Source organism: Hyaena hyaena, unplaced genomic scaffold, assembly GCF_003009895.1.
Source record: "Hyaena hyaena isolate Hyena2069 unplaced genomic scaffold, ASM300989v1 scaffold_239, whole genome shotgun sequence".
Classification (NCBI taxonomy): Eukaryota; Metazoa; Chordata; class Mammalia; order Carnivora; family Hyaenidae; genus Hyaena; species Hyaena hyaena.
In genome coordinates, this window is record NW_024080871.1 from 444,578 (window position 1) to 471,961 (window position 27,384).

Consider the following 27,384-nt stretch of genomic DNA (forward strand, 5'->3'; position numbering starts at 1 on the left):
CACAGTGATTTCATATCATTATCATTATCTACTTAATAACTTTGAAATGGTGGCAAATCTGGAAACGGAAAGCTTACAGTTTAAGTGCTGTCCTCAAATCATGTCAATATGGTAGATTCAAGACTCACGCCCAGATCTTCTGAATCCCAATATAGTTCTCTGCATTTCCAGGCTCCTTCACAGGAGAAATCAGTTCAATCCTATATGATTGATCTCTGGTGCCAGTTGATATGATACTCTTTCTCTAAACTGTATTCCTCTTTCCCCACAGATTTTTCAAGGTGGGATTAATTACATGCAAAAGTATGGCTAGGCTAGACTACGGAAGCAGAGCGAGCCACCTTAAGTAAGATTTCCTCAATGTACATTAACTATTTTTCCCTCTGGGCAGCATTACTCTGGCCTCTCCAGAATAGTTCTACTTTTTCTTTTCTCATATTGAACTTTACATGTTGTATAAGTGTCAGATTGTGAAAATGTTGACGATTGCTTGTGGTCTACTCATTTTGGTATCGACATCCTTCTCAAGAGTATAAACTCTCAAGAGTTTAGTGCACATTAGTCAACACAAGAAAATGTCAAGAACTTAGAAAAAATGCTCCAAATAAGCCCATAATTTATCTAAAGTTATTGATAATTGATGACAGTAATACTATTTTTAACATGCATTTTAACTATCAATAAATGTTTCTAAAAATAATATCATTAAAGTAAGAGATCTTACCTAGACCGTGTCTATGTGTTGACATTGGTGGTAAGACAGTCCAAGTCTTGGTTTTGGGATTGTAACATTCAACAGTGTTCAATGTCTTTAAGCCATCTCGACCTCCAATTACAAAGAGTTTGTCATCAATAACAGCCACACCAAATTGCAATCTCCTGCCGTTCATCATCCCTGCCTGGATCCACAAATTTGTTCTGAGGTCATATTTCTCTATGGTTGTAGCTCCTGATAAAACATAAAAATCAAATAATCGCCATTCACTACTAATCCAACACACAACCTGCCCAAGGCAGTGTACAAATTCAGATGTGAAAATACTCTTGTCACACTTATTTTTCTTAAAGAAAATGTCGCAGAAAGCCAAAGGGAGTAGTGATTTAACTGCATTATTTTCTCTTTTTGGCAGAAACTAATGATCCAAATAGACACAAATATATAACCTCTTTGAATATCATAATGGTCTCATGCTAAACTATTGATTCATTAGAATTACTGTTGCTCATGGCACAGTTCTGTCAATAGATTTTACAACTTCTTTCTGTCACTGTTTGCCATTAAAGAAATGTTAACATAATTCTAGTATAATATCTATATAATCTCTGTATGTTTCTGAAAGTGAAGTGAATTTAATAAATTATTTACCATATTTCTCTTTAAACTTGTTTTATGCCTTAAGATAACAGAACATTTAAAAAGTCAATTTGAGGTTATGTAAACAAATGTCAGTTATGCTTTTTAAAATCTGCTTTAAAAATGTATCTGGGTACTAGCTTAATAGAATGTAGAGACTAAAATGATTTTCTACCCTTATCAATCATGTTATAATCTCTAAATAAAATAGCTTATCTTTCCTAAAAGCTTTTTATACACAAACCTGAGCAATGAAATAAATCTAACTTATGATATAGAAATTGAAAGATGAAATAAGGTAAATTGCTGACAAAATATGTTTTTATAGATTTGAGTTACACATTTTACATTAAAAATGTCTGCCTTGAACAAGTTCACAAGTGTTTATATGATAAAATATAGTGAACAAACACTAATCTTGCTTTTCAGTGTTTGGTCTTAATATTCAGACTCACATTCACCAATGCTTTATCTGCAGTGATTAAATATCCCTATAAAGGGAGTCAACATTCTGGTGTACTTCCACATACTCACTAAAGATTATTTTACTTGTAATATAATAAAAGTTTGAAAACTAAGGAAAGCATTCCTTAGGGGGATTCACTTACTATTTAGAAAGTAACCAGCAAGGAAGTAAACAAATATGAATAACTTGGTAGGAGAAACTTTGCTAATTGAAATAAAACTGATATAAAGTATGCTCAAATTTTATCCAAAGGCAATAAAGCAATACTAATATAGATACTAGTTAGATGCATTAAATCTGTTTTTTATGTTAATAAAAATGTGAACTAATTTCCATAAAACAAAATATGAATTATTATAAGATTATTACTATTATTTTTAGAAGAAACATAAATTGAAATGTTCAGAAAATTCATTTGTACTGATTAGGAACATAAAATAAATCATTTAAACACATGAATTTATTTTATATTTAAGTATATTTATTATATTTTATATTTGATGTTTCATTTGTCTATATACAAAACAAAGTTCCAAAGTGAACTAAATTGCTGAATTATTTCAAGGTCATCTGAATTCTCAAAGCTTGATGGCATTCACATTCATGAATGCCTAACTAAAAACTAAGTGTAATGGAAGTATCTCTCTCTTATAATTAACTCTTGACAAATGAAGGTAGAAGAAATAGTGTAACTTAATCCTAATGAACCCAACTCCATAATACTCATATTTTGTAGGTATGGATAGACAAGGAAGTATGTATTTGTATAACTATACTTTCCATACTGTCCAAACCTTTGGTCAAAATCTTTGCAGAGAATTTAAGGTCTAGTCATCCTTCTAAGAGAAAATGGTTGGGGATGTGTGAAATTGGTTGCTTCTGAGCAACCTAAGGTGTTGTTATTCAAAGGGAAAAGTGAAGACTTGACCTGAGTTTCAAAGTCTTGTCCTACGAAACCAGATGTATCTTAAATCTCAACACATGGCAGGATTTTTTGCTTTTACAGTGTTTTTCCTCAAACAGAGTCTTAAAGATAACCTATGGATTTTATCCTAAAATGCTACATCAGAAATGGAATACATCCTGTCTTCATTTTTCAAATTAGAGGCTGTATTAATTTCCCATGGCTGCTGTGAAAAATCATGTCAAACTTAGTAGTGTAAAAAACACACACATTTATTATCTTACAGCTCTGGAGGTCAGAAGTTCAAAACAGGTCTTATTGTGCTAAAATCAAAACAGGTCTTATTGTGTGTTGACAGGGCTTCATTTCTTTCAGGAGTTTAGAGAAGTGAATTTCTTGCCTTTCCCATCTGCCACAGGCCATCCATATTCCCTATGACCCCTGCTTCCATCTTCAAAGCCAAAAACAAAAAACAAAACAAAATAAAACCAAACCAAACCAAACCAAACAAACAAAAAAGCCAGAAACACTGCAAATCTCTGACTTTGATTCTTATTATTCCATTGGGCTCACCCCTTCATAATCTGATTTAATGTAGAATATTCCCATTTAATATAGAATCGACTGTTTATAATCAGCTAATTAGCAAACTTAATTATCTTCAAAATTTTAAAACTTCCCCACAGTTTTCTATGTAAGCTACCATATTCATGGATTCTGGTGACTCAGATGTAGACATCTTTGGGGAGCCATATTCCACCTGCCCCAGAAGACAATATCTATTTTCACTCCATTGTTTAGCTTTGCATAGTTATAGAAAGTTTAGTAAACCAAAACAAAGAAGTATTTCTTGATTTGTAGAGTTTACTTATAGTAGCCAATCTGATTATTTTCTCATTCAGTCAGCATGTAATGTGAATATTTTATTTTGTTTTTAATGATCACAAAATTAAGGATATTCTTCCTCTTTTTCAAAGGAAAGCTATTAATAATAATGTTCTTTAGGAAATTTTCTCACCAGGGGTGCCTGGGTGGCTCAGTCATTTGAGCATTTGACTCTTGGTTTTGGTTCTGGTCATGATCACAGGGTATGTGGAATCAAGCCTCACATTGGGCTCTTAGGTGACTGCACTGAATCTGCTTGGGATTCTATTTCTCTTTCTCTCTCTCTGCCTCTCCTCCACTTGTACTCTCTCTATCTCTCAAAATAAATAAAAAAACATTAGCAAAAAGAAATCCTCTCACCAGTGTACTTCATTAGCTATCTGGATAAACATCTCAATTTTATTAATACTACTTCTTTTAATTTATCCATTTGTTTATCGGTTCAGTTGGTTTTCCGTGCTTATCAGAGTATATGTATTTCCTTAGTGGTTGCCTGAGTCAAAGGAAGGACGAAGCCATTTCACTGAGAAATGTTACCCTGTATTGTTCCTTACAGTAAAGGCACTATTTTTCATTATGTAAATTAAAAAGTAGAATATAAGTAACTATTGTGGTCATAAGTCATAAACTTGAGGGATCAAAAAGGGAACCCTATTTTAACATATAGTTACTTTGCAGTTCATGAAACTGTCACTAATTATCTCAAATGCCTGCATGACTTTAGAATGTGTGACTGAAGGCACAATACAGTCCTGACATCTTTGATAAACTGGAAAGCACCTACTCTGAGACTTCAAACCATAAATCTAAGCAACTAATTTAAAATAATGTTTAGGCTCATTAAAATGGTATAATGAACACATCTGGCTATAGAGGACTACTGTTAAACTGGATAGATCCTTATTATTTTGTTCTTAAACTCTAGGCTACTATATGTTAAAGCCTTTTGAAGTTTGCATCATCTCTTGCAGGAGATTTTGCTATTATTCTGTGAGCTCTAACTTTGTATAATAACAATATTATTTTATAAAATGTGTACTATAACTCAATAAATCTAAAGCAATATGTAAAACTTCCCAACTTAATGGAGTTATGTAATTCAAAGATAAATCTTATTCTTGGTATGTAGAATAATGTGAAATAAAACAGTAGGTATTTTTGATACTATATGATATTAGTGATATACAATATTTAGTGAGTACTTCCTATGCTCTAAGAGATTTTACATGTTTTAGTACATTTCATTTATATTAAAATTGGATGACATAATTATTATTAATAGGCCAAATTTGTAGAAAAAGCAGCTGAATCAGAGAAAACTTCAGTAACTTGCTCAATGTCTCTCAGATAGTGGAACAACAGTATTAAGCTGGCTATAGATAAACACACCTTTACGACCTTATCCTGATTATAGAACAAGTTGATTGCACTTAATACATGCAGTAGGCACAATTTTATAAATGCTCCTTCTTGAGATTTAATGACCTATTTTCCAGAATGTGATAAGAAATTACTTCATTTGGTTGTTATGCTGTGTGTCACAGTTCATCTTATTATGAGGAGATAACCTGGGTGGCCCTGATCACATGAACCCTTGAACAGAAATTTCTCTGGCTAGTTGTGGAAAGGGAAGTCATAAAGATACAAAGCATGAGCAGGATTCGACTTACTGGTATGAAAATAGAAGGGGCCACATGAGAAGGGATACAGGTGGCCTCTAGTAGCTGAGAGTGTTCTTTACCTGACAGCAAGGAAGCAATCCCTCAGGTCTATAACCTCAGGGAACAAAGTCTGTCAGCAGTTTGAAGGAGCTTGGAAGATGGCCTCCAGCTCTGGATGAGAGCACAAGCCTAGCCAACACTTTGATTTCAGTCTTTTGGCATCCTGAGCAGAGAATGTAGACATGCCACCCTAGACTTCTGACCTAGAAAACTGTAAGCTAGAAGATGACAGTATTTTTAAACCACTGTTTGTGGTAATTTGTTACACAGCAATAATGTGTACTTTGTTTTGATTTGCATTTTGAAAATTTATCAAGTATTTGTTATCCAAGTTGAACAACATAACTAGCACGTATTAGATACAATGCAAATACAAATGTATTTTCCTCATGACAAAACTAACAACAGGCTCTTGTCTCAAAATATCAAACTGAGAATAAGTGTTCAAGATATTATCAAAGTGCAGTTCTGGGTCTCTTTAGAGTTGTTCATTATACAGCCATATGTAATTAAGTTATGACAATAGCAATTAATATTTATACATTCCATTTTGGCATTACTGATAGCAGGACTTATTCTAATATCTATAATTCAAACATTTAACAATCTTACTTATCCTGACCACAGCACAGAATAAAATGATCATAGTTTTCTGAACTGACAAGATGTCACAAAAAGCTATAAAGAAGTTAAACTCCTTTATTCAACTCAAAAGAAAGGCCCTCAGGTCTTTTCACAAAGCCTTTCTACTACAAATTTAATGTCCTATTAATAAGCTCAATTACCCTACTCACAAGACTTTATAAACCAATAAATGAGAGTGATCTGGAGCCTTCAATAGCAACAATAGATGATAGTGAGGGAGTAACCAGAATAAAAATCATGTTTTACTGAAATAGAACAATCATGCATAGCTATTAAACAAAAAAACACATTCCATGATGCCTTAAGAGCATTCGGACCAACACTGATGGTGATCTTCATGCCATCAAATGCTTAGGAAAAGGTTAAATTATGTTAGATGTATTCTCTTGAAGGAAATAGTAAATACAGAGAAGCATACTAGAAAGGTTTAAAAGCAAAGATTTTTTTATGATACTTAAAATATAAAACTTCAGGCCTTAAAGAAAATAGCATTATAAAGAATGACTTCTTTCTTGAATTTTTCATAGGATAAGGTTCTCATTGACTTTCATATTTCTATATGCTTACTAAAAACATAGTTTGGGATAATATTCTTACATTTATATAAATGATATCACTACAGGGAAAATATTTTTCAAAGACAAGCAAGTCATTATGTTTCAGATAATTTGTTGTGTTTTATAAGGATGGCATTATAAACATTTTATACATAATAATTTCATATGTGCTGAATAAACATCCAACAAATTCCACATTTTTCCCTTCTATAAATATAAACCATTTATAAATGGTAATATATGCATAGAGATATAAATGTAAATATATCATTAAGCTTAATGCTGAATTTTGAGGTAGATATATAAATTTTATGAATATGGAGGGTACTGAGGAAAGCACTTTATGTGATGAGCTCTGGGTGTTGGGTGTAAGTGATAAATCACTGAATTCTGCTTCTGAAACTAATATTTCACTGGATGTTAGGTAAAATTTAAATTTAAAAACTCTAACATTATACTTAGTTTAAATTAATTTCACTAAATTCAGGAATGCCAAAAGATGTCCACTTCTTGACTCATAGCCAAGAGAAACAAAAGTATGGAGCATAATTTTAAATATTTGTATTTTATGTAATAATCTATCTTAATAGCTAAATATTATTACCATTAAAATCTTAGAAAAATTTAAAAGATTTCTGGAAGTTGTTTAATCATAGAAGTGAAACGCAAACATCAGTGTGATTTCTTTAGAAAAAATTAAATTCACCTAGATGATGTATGTGTTTATCTATTTAAAATAGCACCAGTAAAAGTGAGTTATCTAATAATCAGAAAGATAGGGGCTAGATCTAGATAAAGAAAAAATAAAACTTTATTGAAAGATGTCAAATAGAATGAATGGAAGGAATCATACTAATTTTGAACAAGATGACTTGTTTGCAGAAATGAATTATTATCTTACATAATCAAAATTAATATGATGATATTTTTACCAGGTATTTATGAAATTATACTTGTATTTCTCTGGAAATTCAAATGGAAATATCAAAAATACATTTTTAAAAGCTAGACAACTTCTTTTTTAAAATGTTTTATTCATTTTAAGAGAGAGACAGCCTGAGCTGGGGAGGGTGAGAGAGAGAGGGAGACAGAGAATCTGAAACAGGCTCCAGGCTCTGAGCGAGCTGTCAGCACAGAGCCTGACGCGGGGCTCAAACCCACTAACCATGAGATCATGACCTCAGCTGAAGTCGGATGCTTAACTGGCTGAGCCACCCAGGTGCCCCAAAGCTGGACAATTTCTAATTCAAAGGATCCCTAAGGGGAAAATGGACTACCAGGTTTTAAAAAGCATTATATAACTCTAGGGAATTTTTTAAAAGCTTTATGAGAAAGGAAAATAGCAGTATTCGTAAATTTGAAGTGAAAGCCAAAAATAACCCTAATACACTCTATATATAATTTGATAAAAGTATATAACCCTATTTATAATTTGATAAAAGTATCTCTCTAAACAGATGAGAAATATGATGGAGGTAAGGAGTCGGGGGTGGGGAAAATGGGCGATGGGCATTGAGGAGGGCACTTGTTGGGATGAGCACTGGGTCTTGTATGTAAGTGATAAATCATAGGAATCTATTCCTGAAGATAAGAGTGCACTATATACACTCACTGTATGTTAGCTAACTTGACAATAAATTCTATTAAAAATAAATAAATAAATATATAAACACATAAGCAAATTAACTAGCTAAAAATAGTTTTAAGATAACTAGTTATCCTTTAGAAAAAAATAAGTGAGTGAACTTGGAGTCTTGTCTTACTCTTCATACTGGAATGCACTTGAGATGAACCAATAGCTAAAGCACAGCACAGACAGCCACAGAACCCATGACGTGATTCTCTTCTCATGGCTTCACACAATTAACAGAGACAAGGAGGGGTGCCTGGGTGGCTCAGTAGGGTAAGCGTCTGACTTCAGCTCAGGTCATGATTTTGCACCCTGTGGATCTTGTGATCTGTGAGTTTGAACCCCATGTCAGGCTCTGGGCTGACTGGCTCAGAGCCTGGAGTCTACTTCAGATTCTGTAAGCCCCTCTCTCTCTCTGCGCCTCCCCCACTTGCACTCTGTCTCTCTCTCTCTTAAAAATAAACTTAAAAAAAAAAAAACATAGACAATGAGATTTTAAGTAAATTGCCCTGGGTTACACTTTACTAAAACCTTAAATGTCTTGGAAGATAAAAAAGCAGGTGATTAAATTTTACTTCTAGGTAGATTTAATAGTGAAGGTCCATGAGAGAAAGCCATAAGTCCCAAAATTGTTAAGTAAATATAAATATATATGATTACCAATCATATAAATATAAAATACAGTTACATCAAAACTACATAAAGGGGGGGCCTGGGTGGCTCAGTTGGTTAAGTGTCCAACTTCAACTCCGATCATGATCTCACAGTTCATAGGTTTGAGCCCCACGTCAGGCTCTGTGCTGACAACTCAGAGCCCATTGCCTGCTTTGGATTCTATATCTTCCTCTCTCTCTGCCCCTGCCCCACTCATGTTCTGTCTCTGTCTCAAAAATAAATAAAACATTAAACATTTTTAAAAGAATACATAAAGAAACAAGCAACAGAAAAGACTGAGAACATTGAAAACAAAAACTTTATATAAATGTAGCTAAAGGTGAATTTCCTTGATATATGAAAAGCCTTTAGAGATCAAGAAGTAAATTAGAAACATTAAAATAGTAACATGATAATAATATTAGCAGGTAATTAATGGGAAAGCAATATGAATAACATGTAAGCATCAGAAAATTTACTTAAAGTTTTCCTTTTTTTATTTTATTTTATTTTTTTAATGTTTTATTTATTTCTAGGAGAGAGAGAGAGACAGCATGAGCAGGGGAGGGTCAGAGAGAGAGGGAGTCACAGACTGAAACAGGCTCCAGGCTCTGAGCTGGCAGTCAGCACAGAGCCCAACGCGGGGCTCGAACCCACGAACCACGAGATCATGACCCAAGCGAAAGTCGGACGCTTAACCGACTAAGCCACCTAGGCGCCCCTACTTAAAATTTTCTAAGATAACCTTATTATATTTACAGCAGATTTAGAAAATGAATAATTTTGATGTTGACATCGAAATCAGCTGGTTGACCTTAAATTGATGCAACATTAAAAAAAAAGACTACTCTGTGTGTGTGTGTGTGTGTGTGTGTGTTAGTAAAATACATAGTAAATTTAGGAAATGGGGGTGCTGAATTTTTATTTGTAACTTCCTATGGAATATATCATAAATATATCTTAGTTCTATAATTAAATTACTAATTTCTTTTTAATGCCAGCTTTTGGCTTTGCTAATGATGTCATAGGAAAGAGACTTAAAAATATAATTCAAAATTGTAATTATTTCTATTATTATTACTTAGCTACCTTTTTTACAGCAAACAACTCATTAAAATAACTTTACTGCAAAAGAACACTTATATTAAAGAATTATTGCAAGTATAGTTTTTTCCTACTCTTAAAAAATATTCATCAAACATAAACTCATGTGCTTAATATTTTCAAATTAAATGTTTATTTTCATAAGTAACATTTGTCAAATGTGAACCAAAATCTTGTTATTTAGATTGTTATAAAACTGCCCTGCGTCTTAGTTAACACTTTTTGTATAATATTTATTAGAATTTTCCTAGCCTTTGCTGAAAATGTGGGCACCAGTAAATACCAGTCATTGAAATGCTTTTTAATAAGTATAATAAAAGAACATGAGGTCTTATTGACCTTCACCTAAACTATACACTCTTGGAAAATACATGTTTTGCCTTTTTCATAAATGCGTACCCACTTTAGCAAGATAGTAATGAAGGATCTCTGTGATCTACTGATGTTTGCTCATTTAAAGTAAAGCATTACTTTAACACCACATTGGGTGACAGTGTAGTGACTTCTACTTATCTTTAAATCTCTTACTTAACATTGTCTAAGTCTCTATCACAGAAGTCACTTAAAGTAGCCCTGAGGAGTCCTTCTGTGCCAGAGAAGAGCCAAACATTGGAGGATTAAGATTTAGTTTGTATGAAACAAATGCACAAACACACAGACTTATTCCTATGGATTTACAAAAGGAGACTTTATTTAGAAAACAGATATATCTATTATCATTTGCTGTACATTCATGGTGAGATTGATCAAAACGAATACTGAGTGCTCAAGAATTATCATTATGGTGGGAGGTTTGTCAGAACACACTAATTTATTATTCAATCTACATTCATAGAAAGACCTACGGAACATACAGTGATTGGGCCCAATTTGCTAGAGGCCGGCTCCAGTCGGTCCAGGGGTCCCTGAAGGATGGACAGTGTCGGCGAGAGACAGAGTGAGAGAGCCCCGAGATTCTTTCTGATCACCAGGCAGGCATCTCTGTGCTGTTGGTTTTGGTGTCGTTATTTATAGGTCAAATGATAACATGAGATCAGAAAAAGGAATTTTTACAATGGAAAACGCTTTGTGATAAGATGCTTTGGAAAGCATACAAAAACAGGTTTTACAGAAGTATTCTTCCAGAATTACCCCAATCATAGTGAGGTTGAGTAAATCTTACAACTAAGGAAATAACAGGATGTTCTTAGTAAAAAACAGGAATAACATACATATTTGTTCTAAGTGAATAATGCTAAGATTACAACATAGGTTAAGTTGTATATAGATAGGCTAGGAGTCATTCTGTCTGGCTCTCAAGAGAATGAATGTTTTTGAGCTGGTTAATAAGTTGTTTGTGCAAACTTTTTTGACTTGATGTTGAATGCTTAAACACCATGGAGGCCCTAAATGTATCAGCCTTTGTTTTTGGGTTTATGTTTTAGCTACTCTTATCTATCCTCATCCCAGATACCAGTGTAAGGGAGGGTGTTTGTGGGAAGTAGGCCTTAGGGAAGGGACTGCTATACATCACCAGTTAGAAAAGGTATAAGTGTTAACTTAAGTTTTGTCCTTATCTGTTCCTTAACTCTAAATTAGGCTCTTTGTCTCAGGGCCAGGCTCAATTGTAACTCTTGTGTTCTTAACCCCTTTTATTATCTAAGCCTTGGATCTACAAGACTCATAGGAAGAGCCTTTTGACAAACATCTGCAGAGCTTTCATCTAAAATCTCTTTTGAAGAGGCAGGAATAGGCTTTTCCTTATGAGGAATCTGTGTGGGGAATATCGGTCTGATCTGGAATATTGTGAGGCCTGGTCAATACCAGCAGCCATTTCCAACATGAGCCAGTAGTAGCAGAAGGAGATACCAGTTTTCGTTTCTCATGGCAGGAGCTATGCAAACACTGACATTTCCTCACTGTGACTGTCATCCAGCGAGGCTGGTGTGGCTCCCAGCACCAATTCTTCTGACTACTAAATGGCAAAATAAAATTATTAGACTAAATTTTTAAGAAATTGACTTATAATTTTAACCCTGATTCATCTTCACAAGAGATACCAAAATAGTTACAACCAAGATAGTAACTAAGGTTTGTTTCTTTCCAGTGAGGCTGAGGCTAAGAAAGGAGACTTCATTGACAGGTGATTCGCTTTTCACCAGAAACAGCCTCCTTTCACTCTTTAATAAAGATCATGGCTTTCAGAGACTCCTAATTATAGAGAACAAACTGATGGTTACCAGAGGGGAGGTGAGTAAGAGATGGGTAAAATAGGTGATGGGGATTAGGGAGTGTACAAGTTGTGGTGAGCGCAGGCTGACATATGGAAGTGTTGAATCACTATACTGTACACCTGAAACTAATATAACACTATATGTTAACTAACTGGAACTTAAATAAAAACTCAAAAAACAATGACTTCTAGGGGCTGAAAGTCTCTTGTCTGGAAACTCCCTGAGAATGATATAAACAAACAGAATTGGGACACTTGGGTGGCTCAGTCAGCTAAGTGTCTGATTCCTGATTTCAGCTCAGGTCATGATGTCACAGTTCATGAGTTGGAGACTCGCATGGGGCTCTGGGCTGACAGTGTGGTACTGCCTGGGATTCTCTCTCTCTCCCTCTGTCTCTGCCCCTAGCTCCTGTCTCAAAATAAATGAATAAATAAACTTAAAAAAAACAGCAACCATATTTTAACAACGCGTGATGATCTTTCATGATTTTAAAGATTGCTAAAGAAGTAGATACCCTGAGTTGACTTTGTTCTTCCCCTGAGACCCTTTGGGAAGTATGGTTCTCTCTTAAAATATATATAAGCAGCCCAGTAAATAGATGCCCATGACAGAAGACAATCCTTTGTGTCTGAAAAGCAAACTGGGCTTACAGTAACATGTTTCATGGTTTTCAGTTGTTTCTATAATTTTGTGCAAACTGATGACCTTGAACTGGTAATCTCCAATGGTATATGTCAAGTTCAAAGAAAAAGTACTGAAGTGGAACCAAAGGGACTGAATGAAGTTACTGAGGCAGACATCAAGTAGGGCAGTAGTCAGAGGGCAAAGATGAAAGAATAAGGTTTTTTTGTTATATTGCTTTTTTTCAGAAAAACTCCGACAGTATTTTAAAATTATCTCACCCACCTAATTGCAAATTCTCAGGCTTCTTAGACACTGAATTGGAAGTGGACTGTTTTCTTAAAGCGATATGATTATTACTATTGAGTTAAATGCTTTAAAAATTATCCAGTTGTAAAATTGCAGTATTAAAAACTGTTCTTTAAAAGTTCTTGATAGTGAAGCTTGTCCAGCTCAAGCCAAGGAAGTAAAAAATTCAGGTCAAGATGGTTAATTCCACCTATTTCATTTTCCATTTTTGCCTTTCAACAATACTGATAATGATGCAGAGAATGATGAGACAAATTCAGGATAAAATAATCTTGTCAAGTCCTTTGAATGAAAAAAGAAAAATATCAGGAGCTTATTCTTAAAGTTAGATAATTTAAATTTTTTAAATATTTGAAAATCCAAAGCACACGTTAAATATTTAAATGCCATAATAATATATGCTCTATAATCAAACGATTCAATAAAAAAAAGTCAAGGAAATGAAGATATTTATTCTATAGTTAAGAATTAATGCTTTTCTCTTCTTTGCATGTGTTTTTTTTCAACAGCATTCTTATTATTAACTTTATTAAGAAGATTTGCTTTGAGTGCACATGAAAGATGTAGGTAGGGTTGTCTGCTCAGACACCTGCTGTTAATGAAAATCAATAATTGACCTGTGGCTGCAACAGGGCATCAACAAGGAAGCAATGCAAATATATTGAAATAAATATATTTGGGCACCCGGTCCCTCACGATCTAAGAGAAGAGTCACTGCTGGTGTGGTCTTGGTACCAGTGTGTCTGGGGGTCTTTAGGCTCCACTTAATGTTCACAGCTGTCATGTATGAGATGATAGAATATATGAAACTGCAATTTTATTTTCTCTCTCTTATATCCAAAGAATATCAATCTGAAAAAGCTTTTTTAACTGTTTCCTTATTCTTTCTTTGGAAGTAAAAACAGTTGGCCCTTGAAAAACACTGATTTGAACTGTGTGGATCCACCTACTAGTGGATTTTTTTTTTTTGGATACAGTACAGTGCTGTAAATGTATTTTCTCTTTATTATGATTTTCATATCACATTTTTCTTTTCTCTAGCTTACTTTGTTGTAAAAACACAGAATACATTACACATGTAAATAAGTGCAAATCCACTCTTTACGTTATTGGTAAGGCTTTTGGTCAACAGTGGGCTATTAGTAGTTCAGTTTTGGAGGAGTCAAAAGTCATACACGAATTTTCAACTGTGCATAGGTCAGTGCCCCAACTTCCCCATTGTTCAAGGGTCAACAGTAGTCTCTTATACATGGCTTCCCCTAAGCCATAGGGTCCTCTGCTTGCCTGCTGGGGTACTGTATACAGGAAAGCTCACTGTGGCTGCTTTGTGTCAAGAAGAGATCAGTGCCCCTCAGAATCTTAATTCTCCTCAATAAAAGGAAAGAGGGCTGCTTCATAGACTTAGTCCTACAAGAAGACTTTGCAGTGGCTATCAACCTCACACCCTAACATTCTAATCCTATTTCCTTGTAACAAGTATCATAACTTTACAATGTCTCCTCAAATACATTTGCTTTGCATGGTTCTGATACTTATGAATTTCAGGTACCGTGGTTTAAGTAAATAACACCGACTCCTCCACCCAAATTTCAGCTACCACAATATATTAACTGTGAATAATTGCATAAAATGCAAATTTTGTTACTAGCTCTTTAGTCCGCAATTCACTCCTTAAATAACAGATGTACATCATAATCACTGGCCAATCACATCACTTCTTTCAAAGTATGCAAGTGACTGTTCATTGTACTTCTGTTATTGAGTTCATGCACAGGCTGTTGTCTCGCGTTTTAGTCTCCTTGTAATAAATTTGGTGTCATTTTACTAAATACACACATACATACATACATACAGGATAACTGAAGAGAGAACTGCCTAACAACGGGTTAATTAGAGCATAAAAGAGAAAAGTGATATTGCTAGAAGTGAAATTACAATAGAATCACAGACTTTCCTATCCTGTTGGCTGAGGATTGCCTCTGGAGGTTTTACCCCCAGTTTGTACTTGCACTATTGGGTTTCCTGTGAATGCAGTCTGACCTTACTCTCAATACCACAAAGAATGCTCTTAGGCAGATAGGGGGGAGACTGGGAGGTTGCCTGTGGTGGAACATCGTAAACGTGCACAGAAACTGTGCACTAAATTTGGGTCACGGGCAGTGATATTTGGCACTACAAGCTTCCTAGAAATAATGCATAGAGGTTTATTTTCTTCCGTAGCTGGGGTTGGAACACAAAAAGGACCAGATAGTAAAAAATGTAGTTGTGGGGTCTCCTTATGGGTCTCTTTGTTGTAACCGTATGATTATTATAGAGTGAAAACAACCATAAACAATAGCTAAACAAATGAAGGAGGTTCAATAAAACTCTATGGCTATTGAAAAATGAATTTCACAAATTCAAATAGTCACTAAATACTTTTCTTTACCTTGTTTCTTTTACAATCTGTTTTTTTAAGTTTATTTATTTATTTAGAGTGAGTGAGAGGTAGAGAGAGAATGAATCCCAAGCTGAGAAAGAAGAGAGAGAGAGAGAGAGAGAGAGAAGAGAGAGAGAATCCCAAGCATGCTCCACACTGTCAGCACAGAGTCCGATGAGGGGCTTGAACTCATGAACTGTAAGATCATACCTGAGCTGAAATCAAGAGTCAGATGCTTAGCCAACTGAGCTAGCCAGGTGACCCACCAATTCTTATAATGTAAAAACCAAAGCCATTCAAAACATAGTGGGCTAGATTGGGCCTGCGGGCCATAGTTTGCCAACCCTTGCTCCTAGAATGCCAATATAATGTTTAAAAAAAGGCATCTAAGAAATGTTTGTTCATTATAATAAATCAAATAAATCTTCACTTTTGAAAGAAACAAATTGAATTTCCATGTAGCAATTTGTGCTTCAGATTTAACTGATTAGAATGGTCTTCCCTAGTCAAACTTCATAAAACAGCAACCCTGGTCCCTCATCCTGCACACCCCACCCCACTTTCTTTATGTTTCTCTATAACTAGCCATCACATGAAATATTTCATACTAACGTGTATTTTTTTGTTTTCTCCTGAATATAAGTTAAGCTACAACAGGCCAGGGACTTGTGCTCTTTGGTTTATCAGCACTAAGAACAGTGAATAGAAGTTTGTATGAATATTTGTAGCAAAATTAGATAGTCAAAAAGAATGAGTTGGTAATCTGGGAACTAAGGAAATGATGAGGAACCAGCTATAAAAGGGGGACAATTATAATCCAATTTCATAATTAACACTTTCCAATAATTGGGGCAGAGATTTAAGGGAAAAAACCCACAAAATATTTTTTTTCCTAATTTGGGAGAAAAAGCAATATTAGCAGAATATCAGAAAGTTGCATTTACTATTCAAAATGTGAACACCTATCTAAAAATTATTTTAATCTAATAGAATTATAATTTAAGACTGTAAAATATATAAAAATGTTATTAATTCATGCCCATGCTTCATAGGTAGACATTGGCAATGGTCACCTGCAAACAAGAAACTTAAAGGGAAGTTGGAATCATGCATAACAAAAATATCTCTAACTAGAACCTTATGACAATAGATTGAGTCAAGCTTAAGAATAGTGTAATAAATGAAAATTATTTGTATAATAGAAAGTATAATATCTACTTTTAAATTCTTATTTGGATAATGATTACACTGATACTGATATTCAAATTTTGGTGCAAAGCATAGCTGTTTTTATAAGTGAATTTCATGTTCATAAACTTCCTTTCAAATGGAACTTTGTCTAGAAGTCAGAAGCTTACTAGTGTCATGTTTCTTTTTAGCTGGCTTTGTTCTGTGAACCATCAAAGTCTCAATCCCAATGACTGGAGGCTTAAGTGTGAACAAAAATTTACCAGTAATGAGGGCACCTGGGTGGTTCAGTCTGTTAAACTTCTGACTTCTACTCAGGTCATGATCCTCTATCCCCTTGTCTCTTTCTGTCCCTAACCCCACTCATACACATGTGGTTTCTCTCTCTCTCAAAAATAAATAAACATTTAAAAAATTTACCAGCAACGAATAATATATAACTCTTGACAATATTACTTCCATTACCATTTACTGAATCAGCATCCAGTTAAGGTTTTTACATGTGTTCCTGTTGATATTTCTTATAGCGTCTCAGAGATATGTAATATTATTATTCCTATTTTCTATAGGAGAGACACTCATGTTTGGAATAATTACTTATTAAAGCTCACACAACTCTAATTGTTTCATTTTTACTAAAATGAGTAAACTGCACACACTAAAGTGTATTTGGGATTGTTGGTGAGGAGTTAGGCCTTCAAGTCTATAGTTAAGCCACAAGTCCTGAAATAATTAAAATTGTTATTTTTTTAAATCCCTTATATTTATAGTAAATGCCCATTCATATGGACTTACATAAATATGTGTACATGTACATGCGTATGATGTACTTACATGTATATATTACTATATTTTCAACAGCTTAAATCTAGTACAGAAACTTATAATTGGTTTTGTGTTTTGGTGTTGATGCAAAATGAAATGCTTAGCTTCTTTATGTATACTTTGCTTTTATATAAAATAAAAAAGTAAGTAAATAAATGTACAAATATACTCCCACAGGACATGGACCCTGGGACTTTTTGAGGCATCAACATTTTCACTTTTCCTATCTCCTGCTTATTACTCCAGAGAAATTGCAAATGGCATCACCCTCATCATTGAAATTATTATCTCCCTCTCTCAGCAGGCATGGTTGGATTCCTTGAGTAATATGTATAGTTTATAAGACTCCAGTGTAATAGAGTAAATGAAATGTGCTTATCCCCTTTGGTATTTATTCATGAAATTTGCTCTCACATTTAAATCACTTCTTGGAGGATATATCATCATTTGTATGGATCATTACTTATAAGTGTACATTTGTATTTCTGAACCACATTAAAGCTGCATGGTCTTAAAGAATTCCCTAGGAGTCAGACACCAAGACTACCTGAGTGTGAAACAGAACTAATATAAAATTCTTCAAAAGCTTTGATGTTAAATAAAAATACATCCTGTAATTCCGGTATATCAAATAATACTTCATATTCATAAACATTGTCAAAAGGCCCAGGTTGCTATTCAGCATGTAAAATGTTATTATTAGAAGAACAAAACCATGAAAAAGCAAATAGGTCTAGTAATAATTACGCATAGTGAAAATAGCACATTTTGTGATTTATTTAGTCACATATTTGTATAGTTTTCAAGAAGTAAAGAAATATTTTCAGTGGTATTTTCCACATATATATTTTCTTTGCAGATCATGTATCTTATAGCATCAGCTGATAGATTTCTTAAACATAAATATGCAGTGGCCACAAAAAATACTTGTACTTGACTGTTGACAGCAGCTTTATTTGCAAATGCTAATATTGACAAGACCCCAGGAGCCCATTGTCATGAAAATGGATAAACAGCTATTATTAAACAATTAAAAAGATTGAACTATTGATAGATACAACCTCATGGATGAATCATCATCGAGATATTATACTGATTGACAGAAACCTAAAAAAATGTGTGAAATGTGTGATTACAGCCATACAAAGTTCACGAATAGGCCAAACTAATTTAAGTTGAAAGAAATTTTAAGAGGTAGTTCTCTTCAGAGATGTGGAAGCTGGGGACTGATTAAATAGGGATATGAGGTAACTTTCTGGGGTAATGGTTAATGTTCTCTGTCTTGTTAGTGGTTTGAATTATATAGGTATGCATATTTGGAAAAAGCTTATTTGAGGTTTCACTTAAGATTTATGCATTTTACTACATTTTAATTTCATTTAAAAGGTCTAAAAATATTCAACCTAGTTAATAAGCATGCAATGTTTTTTTTAGGATGAAGGGTGTCTAGGTCTAGTACTTTGAATGCATTAAAAATTTGATGGATGAGCAAATATTAACTATAAAATTAAGCTGAATATATGGATGCTCACTTTATGATTCTTTTAACTTCTAAATGCTCAAAGCTTTTATAAGATTTTGGGAAAATAAAATACATAAAAACAGATGTTTTCAATATAACTGGATTGGTGTAATAAAATCGGTAAGTACGAAATGCTAAAGATATTATAAAAGATGGACAAGATGCAGCTAAGGGGCGGAAGGATCTTAAATAGGGTTAGACTAGCAAAGGCAGGGGTGATGAAAGGTAAAAGACACTGAAGCAAAAGACAATGTGTATGTATGGATAGTACTGTGACTTGTGTAAAGCTTTAAACCTGAGGAAATGAGTTGTGAAATTTGATAAAGATTAAAGATTTTATATCAAGGCATTTTTGTGGAAAAAAAATAGGAAAAAACCTGCTGGTTAAATTTGAAATGATAGCCAGTGAAGGATACATACACTAATAAAGAATGGGTTCTACTTAGGCGGCTAATGAAGGTTATTATTATTATTATTCATTATTTTGCATTTAGTAATTATGCTGAAAGTGGTGATAAACTGGTTTGCCTGTAGTGAGCTGGGTATGCAGAACTGGAAAGAGACTGGAGGTAGAGAGATCATTATGTAGCTTATTTATGTGATGTGAGAAAAAATAAGTTTATCTGAGGAACACATGCATTACCCCAGATCTGTAGGCATAAGGTGATAAAGCTTCAATCAATGTAGTGGAAATGCTGATGTAAATCAAGCAGGCTCTGATAACTGATTAGTTATGGAAGGCAGAGCAATTCTGATGATAGACATTTGAAGCCAAGTTAGATGGAAATATTGCTGATAGGTATATTCTAGACAGGATATTAATGGTTTTTTTATAGGAGGAAATTTAATGACTTTGTTCGAATTATACTGCTTTTATTTAATAATTATACCGGGTATTTCACATGTATCTAAAAGTTCCTTTTTTTCACACAGATAATTTGTTCTTTGAGGAAATAATATCGACATAAAAGTTAAATGAAAAAGAATATTTGTGAACACTTTTAATAAGAAATTTTTATTTTAAAAACAATATACTGAATGTGACCTTTATAAATTTGTATTCATGTATGTGAATTTTCTGGAGTTTAATTAAATACATGTTTTTGTTCTTTAAAAATACTAATTTAGTAGTTCTTCATGCCTATTCTTAGAATAAAGTTTAAAATACAGTCTGAATTCTTATGAAATGTCTGTTATGTTACATTTTGAAGATATGTTATTAAAAGGTAAAGCTTATAAGAAATTGATCAAATAGAGAATTTTAAATTAAGGGGAAAATACTTAAAATATTTATAATTCTGTGTGCATAAAAATTAATTTACAAAACATGAAAGAGAAATAAATATAATAGAGAATATCTGATTTTCTCAATTACCTACTTTCTTATATTCCTAATGTGTTCTCTAGAGAACTAGTCCTAAATGTCAATAAAATGCTAAAGAAAAATCATATATTAAGTATTAAAAGTATGTCAGGCTCTTATGTTGGCATTTAAAAAAGTCACTTTCAGCACATCTCATCATTAAAAGGTTAAATGTGGGCAAAAGGGTAAAAGAAATAACACTAATTTTGGAATTACACAGAGCTCTGCCTTTAAAATCTATCTTGACAAACTTAGTGAAAGGTAGAAATTAAGAATGTTTCTTAAGGGTGTTTGAGTGGCTCAGTTGGTTATGCCCCCAACTCTTGATTTCAGTTCAGGTCATGATCTTATGATGGTGAGATCCAGCCCCTCATAGGGCTCTGTATAAAACCTGCTTATAATTCTCTCTTTCCCTCTCCTGCCCCTCTTCTGCCTAAGCATGCTCTCTCTCTCTCTCAAAAAAAAAAAAAAATCTCAACCTTTGCCAAAATCAAATAATTAAGACTATGCTCTCAACATATTTGTTATACAAAGTAAATGAAATGAAATTTTGTATATCATTGTACTTAGAAGTAAGCATTGAGGGTTGCTTGGGTGGCTCAATCAGTTAAGGATAGGACTCTTTTTTTTCTTTCTTTCTTTTTTTTTTTTACAAATAGTTTATTGTCAAATTAGTTTCCACATAACACTCAGTGCTCATCCCCACAAGTGCCCTCCTCCATGCCCATCCCTCCTCCCCCCCACATCCATCAGTCCTCAGTTTTTGTCAGCATTCAAGAGTCTCTCATGGTTTGCCTCTCTCCCTTTCCCCCACCATTTCCCCCCTTCTTCTCCCCCTTGTTCCTCCATCAAGTTCCTCCTAATCCTCCTATACGTGCAAACATATGGTATCTGTCCTTCTCTGCCTGACTTATTTCACTCAGCATCACACCCTCAAGGTCCGTCCATATTGCTGCTACACATGGCCAGATTTCATTGTTTCTCATTGCCATGTAGTATTCCATGGTATAGATAAACCACATCTTCTTGATCCATTTGCCCATTGATGGACACTTAGGCTTTTTCCATGTTTTAGCTATTGTGGAGAGTGCTGCTATGAACATTGGGGTACATGTGCTCCTATGCATCAGCATTTCTGTAAGGGATAGGACTCTTGATTTCAGCTCAGGTCATTATCTCATAGTTCGTGAAATCAAGCTCCATGTAGGGCTCTGTTCTGAAGAGCAGAGCCTACTTGGGATTCTCCCTTTCTCTTTCTCTCTCTCTCTGCCCCTCCCCCACTCGTGTGTGCACTTCTCTCTCTCAAAATAAATATTTTTTTAAAAAAATAAATAGGTATTCAAAGTATGTCAATGATGAAACAATGTTATCATTCTTCAATGTTCAGTTACTGAGGACGGATATAGATTTATGATATTTTTTTTCTACTTGAAGGATTATATTACGAAAATTATTTAGGTAATAGCAATCTTCTGTTTACAGTGGGTTGTTTAGATCTTCAATTATAAAAAAAGGAGAATTTCATATAAATACATGGTTTATACTCATAAATGTTATACTTCAAAGTTATTGCTCCATGTATATGTATATACATATATGTATATACACATATATATGAGATCTGTTCATTTTAGACATCTACTGAGAGCAGTTAAATAAGGGGCACCTGGGTGGCTTAGTAGGTTGGGTGTCCAACTTGGGCTCGGGTCATGATCTCACCACTTGTGAGTTCGAGCCCCGCGTCAGGCTCTGTGCTGGCAGCTCAGAGCCTGGAGCCTGCCTCGGATTCTGTGTCTTCCTCTCTCTGACCTTCATCCGCTCATGCTTTCTATGTCTCTCAGAAATAAATAAATGTTAAAAAAGTTAAAAAAAGTGGTAAACTACATATGACAAATATTTACCAAAAACCTACTAGAAGTAACAATGTTGATCTATTACATCATTAATTTATACTTGTAGTTCTGAAAATCTGCTAATGATCCCATAGGTACAAGATATGTATAAATTTCTAATTAAGCTTGAGTTTGAATTACAATTTGCTATCAGAAAAATGTGTGGGGATTTGATCAAATTGCTAGTGAATCATCATCTACATTGTATGTAGCTGTTCTAATTTAGTACATGATATAATTTAATACTTTGAGTTAGAATTATAATCTCTATTTTAAATATTTAGATTTTTAAGTTATATTTGGATAGTATTCCCAAATTTGTGAATAATCAGAAATTATTTAACCATGGATATATCAATGATCTACTTTATCAATATGCAAAAGATAGGAAAAAGTCAGGTTGGTAACAGTTTAATTCTAAACAAAATACCTATGCTCCAAAAAGTATAGGACATAAAAGAGGTAAAATAGTCTATGAAGAAAAATTCTAAATGGAAAAGAAAAAAAGAGGCTTCTGTTTATTGGAGAAAGGAAGACAAGCTGACGTGCCCTCTAGTTATAATACCAATACACGCAAGCAAATTGCTATCATAACACTATTTTTTGCATTGCTGGACTTAAGTGAAAGTGTGAAAAAACTACAAGGGAACAACCAAATAGCTGAAAGAACAGTGAGGTAAAACCTGAGAGAGAGCTAAGCAAATACAAAAGGCAGCACTTCCTGGGGGCAGATGTCTACACCTGTAATGGATTCTGGAGCACCTGCCCTTGGCCTACCACAAGGTGGGAGAAGGAACCAGAGGCTTTGCGTGAAGTCTGGAGCTTTGAAGAGGACTGATAGGGCTTATGTCAGTGGTGCCCCTGGTTCTTGGTTGAAGCTAACCTTGCTGGAGGCAAACATCCCCAATTGAGACCCCCAAAAGCCCCACAAATGAACTATGACTTCAAAATAATGTTATCCAACACAAAAAGAAACTAACAATAATGAGACTTGTCAGAAACAACAGACAATGCTTAGACCCTCAAACTTTTAGATGTTGAGATTATTCATTACGGGATAGAAAATAAACATGTAAAAACATTTAAATAACTAACGGAAGAAATTTAAAAATAAGTAAGATGAGAACACGAATAATTATTTTATAAGTCACACAAAAGAGAGAATTTTTAGAAACAAATTGTTAAAATTACAAATTCACAGGGGCCTCTACATTTAACTAGGATAGATAAGCTTGTATAAAACCATCTCCGTGAGAGTAACCATAAAGCAACAGTTTTAAAATACTCCAAAAATTAGCCCTTTAAAGACATTAGAGACTAAAACAAGGCACTTCAGAGGTCAAGACCCATAAAAGAGATGCGCATTGAAATGAGCTTAACAATTCTTGGTCGTATTCTCCCTAAGAAATGCTGATTCACAAGAAGCCAGAGGCTGAGTCTTGGGAATATTCATTGTGCAGGCTTCTTGGCAGTCAGTCTCAAGGTGCAGGGAAGACACAGAGCCTGTGCTTCTAGACAACCAAGGCAGTTAGGACCTTAGATTCAAAAAAGACAGTGGTGGGGGATTGTTGCTTGTCTTCTCTTTGCATTTGCTGATGTCTAAGACATATCTGATGAGAGGCAGAAATCCAGGCAGAAGATAGAAACTAAAGTGCTAAAATCTAGCTACAGCTCATTCTTCTGAAAATAAAAGGGTATTCGGGGCTCTCATAAGATATTGAAAACAAACTAGGAGTAGAGCAGTGCTCAAAATACTGCACCTTAGTCTCAAATCATCCAATCCTGATTTGGAAGATGAGTTTTCCTCTTACTCAAGTTTTTGCCAAAAGGAAAGTAAATTCTCTCTGAGACAACATAATATTTTTCACAATCTCTATATAGAGGCATCATTCTTTCAGAAATTGCCAAGTATTGCTATGCTATAACATAGATATTAGATGCTATATTCTATTAGATATTTACAGCGAATTTGTAAAATATTAGCATTATTCATTCTCTTAAAATAAAAAAAATGAGAGTATCACCCCATGAACTGTTTCTATTGAACTTTCTACTATATGATATAGGCAATTAGCTCAAGACAATGAAATAAGAATTGTAATAATAAAAAGGAACTAATATGTCATTCTATATCATTATATACATGATTTTATACATAAGAATTCGGTATATTCAGTATATTAAACCTCAATTTCATTACTAAGAAAAAAATAAAGTAATGATGAAAACATGTTTATTATATAATTTTTTCTACTATTGTTATGCTAGAAATTTATTAAATAATGTTTAATGTTTTATTTATTTCTGAGAGAGAGACAGCATGAGCAAGGTAGGGTCTGAGAGAGAGGAAGATACAGAATATGAAACAGGCTACAGGCTCTGAGCTAGCTATCAGCACAGAGCCCGACGTGGGGCTGAACCCACGAACCATGAGATCATGACTTGAGCCGAAGTCGGATGCTTAACTGACTGAGCCACCCAGGTGTCCCTAGAAAATTTTTAAAATAAGGTCTTTTTTTTAAGGCAGAATATTGGCTGAGAAGACTCTTAAACTGGTCCCATTGTATAATTTGATGATGCTATAAATTCTTATAAACTTTCCAGAAAGAAAGTGGCTTGTAAGTCACAACAGCTTAACCTTCCTACCCAGTAATTTTTAATCTGATAATCTATATAAAGAACACTTGAAGGTTAGGAAAAATTCTTGATGCATGCAGATGCTAGTGATGACATCTTTTAAAGAAAAAAGAACTGGGTCCTACCAAGAGTTTAATAATAGGACTAAGCTCAAAGAAACTGGCATTTTCATATGTATAAGAATTAGTAAGCTTCTTGATATTATGTATTTAAAATTTTTAATGAACTATAAATTTATACATATAATACAAATACTGAATAAAAGCAAAAAATAATAATTTTAAGTATGTTATTAAACACCATATATTTAGAACTTTATCTAGATAATAAAAAAGACTGAGGTGAAGATGAATGCAAATAGGTATATCTCTATATAAATGCAGATATATATTTATGGCTGTACACACTCATACATACATTCATAGAAATTGGAAAAAGGAAATATACCATGCTGTTAACAAGGACTGTAATTAAGTTGTAAGTACATACTTGATTTTTCTTATCTATACTGTTGTAGTTTTATCATATTTTCAATATGCACATTACTAGATTGAAAAAGATTATGTCCAAAATAAATACTATTTTTTAATCAGTACAAAACCCAACTATTCCTATTTCTAAGGAATTGCCTAAAAATTAGTTCATATCAGAATATATACCCAAAAAATATATTTTAATGCAAATATTTTCCCTTAAACACTATCACCAAATTTTATTTCATAGCTTACATGAATCATACATATGTGTAAGTCAATACAAGCACTTGAAAGTAAACAATTAGTGTTTTACCTTTTAATCAAGCTTTCTAAAAATTTATGATGATTACTGTATGATTTTTAATAAAATTTTATCAAAACAACCAATTGATCAATATAATTTACTGCATTGATTTAAATCTGTATTTGATTTCAGCTGACACCATTTGAAGAAAATCAGTCTCCTTATAAAAACAACTTGTATTTATTGACTTTTTAAAAATTATATTTACTTTTATGTCCCCTGATTTCTCAATTCATAGTAGAACAAATATGAATACATATAATAATGTTTTAATTGGCTTTAAAATGTGCTATCTACTGATACATTCTTAAATATTTATTTTCAGTATTTTTCTGTTATAGAAGTAAATTAAATCATGCTTTCTAAAACATTGTAAACTTCTATTTATGGCTTGATTCTTTTTTCTCATTTGATTCATCATATTTGAATGTTCAATTTAGCATAAAAAGCACTTACCATATATATCATGCTATAAATATAAATGTCATGTATATGAATATCTTTTTTTCTTCATCCCTTCCATGTGTCATATCACTGTTATTTCACAGCACCCTGATAGTCTCATGCCTCCAAAGTTCCTACATGACTTGACCTTATTCCATGTGATTAGGAAGGTCAGACAGGGTTTCTGCTGAGTCCCTTGGGAGTCGCTTTGGCACGAAACATGTTGGAATGCCTTGTTGTGTTTTAATTTAACCTCTTTACATACTTCATCCCATTTAATGAATATAATTTTTGCAGAAATGGATATAATGCCGAGAAAGAGTAAAGTATACTAGAGATTTTAAGTGACACTCCTGAATTTGAATAGGCATCCCCCTGATTTCAAAACCTGCTTAACCAGCCTTCCAAGACTTCTGTAGCTTCAAATCAGAACTGATCCTGTAAAGTGTCTCAGGGTAGCCTACTGGGTCTCTCCTTCACTACCATGCTTTCATTTCCCTACTGCCTATAATTCAGCCATAAGGGAGTTCATTTTTTGGAAAATGTCACTTTTCTTCAACTCTAAACATTCACCTTTAATGTACCTACAGTCTGGAACTCCTCACCAAGACCATTCTCTCATTCTAAGAGTATGCAAATTAATGCCTAATAGTTCTTTGGATTTCTGCTGGGAAAATAACAACCACCACCACAAAAGAGCAGACATGTTCTGTGAACTTCCTTACTTTTCTAGACTAGACCAGGTTGGCTTTTCAGCCATTATGCTCCTTCTACCTGCAATTCCCTTTTTATAACATTCATTTTATTTGGAAGTGTTTTGTTTACTATTTGTTTCCCCAGATTAACTTGGTAGCTCTGTGAGGTAGGGGTCATATTCATAGTGTTCACCACAGTACACAAATTCTTAATGCAGAACCTGGTGCAAAATAGATGTACAAAAGATGTGCATAAGCACTGAATGTGTACATATATGATTATAAGAAGAAAGGAGAGAGGAGAAAATCATGCTCTGAATTTTCATATCTATGAAGAATCTGTAAGCATTGTACCCATAGTTTATCTATCTCATGTGATGTCATCTTAATCTCAGGAATTATGGAGCTGAAGAGGAATCCAATAAAATGTTTATATAGCCATCAATAAAGCACAATATAAATGTGTAAATAATTTCAGAAATACCACACTGAATGTCATCTATTGTGTTATTTTTCAAAATAATCATGCCAAATAAATTCCATTTTTTTTGCTGTA

The 27,384-nt window shown here is 33.7% G+C and overlaps 1 protein-coding gene across 2 annotated transcripts in view; it reads right to left on the reverse strand.

Moving 5' to 3' along the window:
* The window catches only part of KLHL1 (kelch like family member 1), a 368,129-nt gene that overhangs the window by 102,999 nt on the left and 237,746 nt on the right, over window positions 1-27,384 (reverse strand). For both annotated transcript variants that reach the window (XM_039244388.1, XM_039244387.1), the window contains one exon: window positions 725-949. In XM_039244388.1, coding sequence (XP_039100319.1) covers window positions 725-949 — 225 coding nt within the window. The remainder of the gene's footprint in view (window positions 1-724; window positions 950-27,384) is intronic.